At 58.3% G+C, this 5,898-nt stretch overlaps 1 protein-coding gene across 1 annotated transcript; it reads left to right on the top strand.

Annotated features, from left to right (window-relative positions):
* The first annotated feature begins 2,874 nt into the window (after positions 1–2,874).
* LOC108534287 (proteinase-activated receptor 4-like) lies at positions 2,875–5,498 on the top strand. The gene is given in 5 exon segments (XM_017879574.1): positions 2,875–2,916; positions 3,640–3,671; positions 3,815–3,882; positions 3,885–3,923; positions 4,194–5,498. Coding segments are annotated over 5 exon segments (1,230 nt in total). The 3' UTR covers positions 5,243–5,498.
* Positions 5,499–5,898: the final 400 nt, after the last annotated feature.

Here is a 5,898-nt window from a genome sequence, read left to right as displayed (position 1 = left end):
GAGGTCAGGAGATCGAGACCATCCTGGCTAACACCGTGAAACCCCGTCTCTACTAAAAAATACAAAAAACTAGCCGGGCGAGGTGGCGGGCGCCTGTAGTCCCAGCTACTCGGGAGGCTGAGGCAGGAGAATGGCATAAACCCGGGAGGCGGAGCTTGCAGTAAGCTGAGATCCGGCCACTGCACTCCAGCCTGGGCGACAGAGCAAGACTCCGTCTCAAAAAAAAAAAAAGTTTTTATGGAAAGTAACACAGTGTACAGAAAATTCCAACAGTACAAGACAGACACATGGTTTCCTCTCCTCCAAAGCTGTCGCGCCCAGCATCCCCTGGGAAGTACCTGGGCCATCCGGGTACAGCTTGTGCCTGACGGGGCAATGTCATCATCACCTTTGCTTGCTGGGGTTCCCCCGACAGCCCATGCTGCCACCGTGTTGTTCCCGGGAAGGGGCTGTTGGCGGGCACCTCCCTGCTCTGCACTGCTGTGTGGATATCCTCCCAAGGACGTCTTCCTGTGTGTGTGTCTGGCAGAAATTCCTAGACATGGAACCCTTGAGTGTAAGGGCATGTGCGTCACTTTTTTTTTTTTTTTTTTTTTTTGAGACAGAGATTCACTCTCATTGTCCAGGCTGGAGTGCAATGGCGCAATCTCGACTCACTGCAACCTCCGCCTCCCATGTTCAAGTGATTCTCCTGCCTCAACCTCCCGAGTAGCTGGGATTACAGGCATATGCCACCACACCTGGCTAATTTTGTATATTTACTAGAGATGGGGGTTTCTCCATGTTGGTCAGGCTGGTCTCGAACTCCTGACCTCAGGTGATCTGCCCCCTTCAGCCTCCCAAATGCTGGGATTATAGGTGTGAGCCACTGCGCCTCGGTTTTTTTTTTTGAGTCGGAGTCTCACTCTGTTTCCCAGGCTGGAGTGCCAGTGGTGTGATCTCAGCTCACTGCAACCTCTGCGTCCTGGGTTCAAGCAATTCTCCTGCCTCAGCCTCCTGAGGAGCTAGGACTACAGGCATGTGCCACCATGCCTGGCTAATTTTTGTATTTTTAGTAGAGACAGGTTTTCACCATGTTGGCCAGGGTGGTCTCGATCTCTTGAACTCGTGATCCGCCCACCTCGGCCTCCCAAACTGCTAGGATTACAGCCATGAGCCATTGTGCCTGGCCGTGCATCACTATTTTGATGCATCATCTCCAAACCACCCTGCCCCAGCATGGCCGAACTGCCGGCGTGTCCAGCCTCCCCGCACAGCTTCCCGCTCAGCTCACAGGGAAGACAATGGAGGGGGGAGCCCAGGCGTGGGTTTCCCGTGTGCGGAAGGTGTCCTCAGACACCTCTTTCCCCAAGTCATTGACGTGAAGCTGATTTTGTCATCGGTGGCTGCGGAAACTGCCCAGAAACAGGAGCAAGGTCTCTGAGACCCTGCCCCGGCTAGACTTTCTCTGGGCTTCGGTGTCTCCTCCTAGAGCTGGGCGTTGACTCTGTCCAGGACTCTGCTCAGTCACTTCCTGGCTGGTCCCCAAGTGCTCAAGTGCATGATGAGATTAGGGCTTCCCCAGGCAGGAAACGGCCACATTGGACCCCTCCCTCCCCAATCCCTAGTTCCTTTTATCTTCCCCAACCCTCATGGCCCCCAACTAGGCCCTCCTGCTCCCAGACCCCCCCCAACCCCTATCCCCCATCCCCTGTAGCCCAGCCCAGAGCACACTGGGGCCAGAACCACCCATACTGGACTCCCCCAGGGCATGACAGGTTGAGGCCTCTCTGAGGCAGGGAGGGACATTGAGGGACCTTGTACAGGAGAGGAAAGGGGTACCCCCGAGCTTCAGTTTCTTCATCTGCACGATGAGCCCCCATCTGATGGTGCCCAGGAGTGGGGATGTGCTGGGGTTAGAGAAGGGAGGCCACCCTGGAGGCTGGCTCAGGGACCCTCCAACCTGATCACCTCACTCAGGGTCCCCTGTCACTGCACCTGGGGCCCCAGGCTGTGGTGGGCCAGGACAGGAGCAGAGGTGCTTCAAGAACCAAGGCTAGGGCCAGGCACAGTGGCTCACGCCTGTAATTCCAACACTGGGAGGCCGAGGCAGGTGGATTGCCTGAGGTCAGGAGTTCGAGACTAACCTGGCCAACATGGTGAAACCCCATCTCTACTAAAAATACAAAAATTAGCCGGGCGTGGTGGTGTGTGCCTGTAGTCCCAGCTACATGGGAGGCTGAGGCAGGAGCATCGCTTGAACCCAGGAGGCACAGTTTGCAGTGAGCCGAGATCGAGCCACTGCACTCTAACCTGGGTGTCAGAGCCAGACTCATCAGAAAAAAAAAAAAAAAAAAAAAGGAAAACAACAAAAACACAAGGAGGGGCTGGGTCCAGCGGCCCACGCTTGTCATCTCAGCACTTTGGGAGGCCGAGGTGGACAGATCACCTGAGGTCAGGAGTTCGAGACCAGCCTGGCCAACATGGCAAAACCCCGTCTCTAATAAAAATACAAAAGTTAGCTGGGCTTGGTGGCAGACGCCTGTAGTCCCTGCTACTCAGGAGGCTGAGGTGGGAGAATTGCTTGAACCCACGAGGTGGAGGTTACAGTGAGCCAAGATTCTGCCACTGCACTCCAGCCTGCATGACAGAGCAAGACTCGTCAAAAAAACAAAAAAACAAAAAAACCCCAAGGATGGGCACCTCCCAGAGGGTAATAGCGAGGGTCCCCTCAGAACCCCAGAGCAGCACGAGCCCAGCGTCAGGGACTCTGGCTGAACCTCGAGAGCGCTTCAGCTATCCTCGGCTGACCACACACTCACAAGGCACCCCTGTATAAGTGCCTTGCTTTGCTCTTGCCCAGGGAACACACGGGCAGCTGTAGGGGAGACAGCCATGCCGGGGACAGCACCTGCCAAGGACGGGGGGCACTTCAGGGTGTGTGGCTCACCTGCTGTGACCTCTGACCTCTGACCCAGGGAAGGTGTGTGGCTCGCCTGCTGTGACCTCTGACCTCTGACCCAGGGAAGCAAGACAGGGCTTTTTTTTTTTTTTTTTTTTTTTTTTTTGAGACGGAGTTTCACTCTTGTTGCCCAGGCTGGAGTGCAATGGCACGATCTCGGCTCACTGCAACCGCCGTCTCCCTACTTCAAGCAATTCTCCTGCCTCAGCCTCCAGAGTAGCTGGGATTACAGGCATGTGCCACCAGGCCCGGCTAATTTTGCAGTTTTAGTGGAGATGAGGTTTCTCCATGTTGGTCAGGCCGGTCTCAAACTCCCAACCTCAGGTGATTTGCCTGCCTTGGCCTCCCAAAGTGCTGGGATTACAGGCGTGAGCCACCGCGCCCGGCCTAGCAGGGCTCTTCTTATCCTGCTCACCAGAGATAGGAAGTGGGGCGTGACTTCAGGAAGGGCCCAGAGCCCTTGATGGGCGTGGGGATTGGGGAAGGACAGGGCTGTCATGAGAACAGTGGCTGCAGATGTGACCAGCTGGTAGGAAGTGGCCACTTGAGTCACAGATGCCTCCGGGGCTGGCCAGGGACTGGGGTGCTGGCTATAGCTGGGACCCCTTTTGCATCTTGCTAGCACCTGGGTGCTTGGGAGGCGCCACAGCTGGACACAGCAAGCTGGGGCACCCCGGCCTCCATAACCCACACTCCAGTCCTCCCACGGGCTGGCTGGCGAGCGGCCCTGGTGAGTCTGCAGGGGCAGGGGCAGCCTTCCCGGTTTATCTCCCCTGGCATGATCTGCTCATCCTCCCAGGCTCCAGAAGCTAGGGCTCAGGGTCCAGCGAGGCAGGAAGCCTGAGGCCACAGCCCAAAGCAGCCTGAGTGCAGTCATGTGGGGCGACTGCTCCTGTGGCCCCTGGTGCTGGGGTTCAGCCTGTCTGGCGGCACCCAGACCCCAGCGTCTATGACGAGGGTGGGAGCACCGGAGGCGGCGATGGTGAGTGCTCCTGGCCTTGGGGTGCAGAGATGGGCTTACACAAGTGATGGAGTTGGGGCCCGGAGCTGGGGAGGGGAGGCTGGGAAGTTGGGGCTTCAGCCCAGCCCACCCTGCATTCTGTCCCTGACCCCACAGGGCTGGGCTATTCCCTTGAGTGTCATGTCCAGCTGTTTCCCACCAGGGCAGATCCCAGGCTCTGAGCACCTCCCTCCCTGCTGCTGCTTGTCACCTGCCGAGGCAGGGCTGACCAACATCCCCTCTCTCCCACAGACAGTACGCCCTCAATCCTGCCGGCCCCCCGCGGCTACCCAGGCCAAGTCTGTGCTAATGACAGTGACATCCTAGAGCTCCCGGACAGCTCACGGGCACTGCTTCTGGGCTGGGTGCCTACCAGACTGGTGCCCGCCCTCTATGGGCTGGTGCTGGCGGTGGGGCTGCCGGCCAATGGGCTAGCCCTGTGGGTACTGGCCACACGGGCACCTCGGCTGCCCTCCACCATGCTACTGATGAACCTGGCAGCTGCTGACCTCCTGCTGGCCCTGGCGCTGCCCCCGCGGGTTGCCTACCACCTGCGTGGCCAGCGCTGGCCCTTTGGGGAGGCCGCCTGCCGCCTGGCCACGGCTGCACTCTACGGCCACATGTATGGCTCCGTGCTGCTGCTGGCTGCTATCAGCCTGGACCGCTACCTGGCCCTGGTGCACCCGCTGCGGGCCCGCACCCTGCGTGGCCGGCGCCTGGCCCTTGGACTCTGCGTAGCTGCCTGGCTCATGGCAGCCGCCCTGGCACTGCCCCTGACACTGCAGCGGCAGACCTTCAGGCTGGCGCGCTCCGATCACGTGCTCTGCCATGATGTGCTGCCCCTGGACGCACAGGCCTCCCACTGGCAACCGGCCTTCACCTGCCTGGCGCTGCTGGGCTGTTTCCTGCCCCTGCTGGCCATGCTGCTGTGCTATGGGGCCACCCTGCGCACGCTGGCGGCCAGCGGCCGGCGCTATGGCCACGCGCTGAGGCTGACCGCGGTGGTGCTGGCCTCCGCCATGGCCTTCTTCGTGCCCAGCAACCTGCTGCTGCTGCTGCATTACTCGGACCCAAGCCCCAGCGCCTGGGGCAACCTCTACGGCACCTACGTGCCTAGCCTGGCACTGAGTACCCTCAACAGCTGCGTGGATCCCTTTGTCTACTACTACGTGTCGTCTGAGTTCAGGGACAAGGTGCGGGTGGGGCTCTTCCGACGGTCGCCAGGGAACACCGTGGCCTCCAAGGCCTCTGTGGAAGGGGGCAGCCAGGGCATGGGCACCCACTCCTCTTTGCTCCGGTGACGCAAAGTGGGGAAGGCCGTACTGGGTGGAACAGAGTCCCTTCCCCTACTTCATGTCCTTCTCGGGTCCTCAGAATGTGACTTTATTTGGAAATAGGGTCATTACAACTGTCACAAGTGGAGGTCACTTTGGAGAAGGGTGGACCTTACATCCAGTGTGGGTGGTGTCCTCATAAGATAAGAAGCCAGGCCTGGTGGCTCACGCCTGAAATCCCAGCACTTTGGGGGCCAAGGCGGATGGATTACTTCAGCGCAGGGGTTCAACACCAGCCTGAGCAACATGGTAAAACTCTCTACCAAAAATACGAAAATTAGCTGGGCGTGGTGGCGGGTGCCTGTAATCCTAGCTACTCAGGAGGCTGAGGCAGGAGGATCACTTGAACCTGGGAGGCAGAGGTTGCAGTGAGCCGAGAATGCACCACTGAACTCCAACCTGCGTGACAGAGTGAGACGCTGTCTCTAAATTAATTAATCAATTTAATTCAATTTTTAAAAGACGAAAAGAGATGGCCAGGTGTGGTGCCTCACGCCTATAATCTCAGCATTCTGGGAGGCCAAGATGTGAGGACTGCTTGAGGCCAGGAGTTTGGGACCAGCCTGGGCAACACAGAGGGATCCCAACTCTACAAAAAAAAATTTTTTTTTTTTTTAAACAAA

Source organism: Rhinopithecus bieti, unplaced genomic scaffold, assembly GCF_001698545.2.
Source record: "Rhinopithecus bieti isolate Rb0 unplaced genomic scaffold, ASM169854v2 scaffold_9899, whole genome shotgun sequence".
NCBI lineage: Eukaryota > Metazoa > Chordata > Mammalia > Primates > Cercopithecidae > Rhinopithecus > Rhinopithecus bieti.
This window is presented reverse-complemented; position numbering and strand designations above follow the sequence as displayed.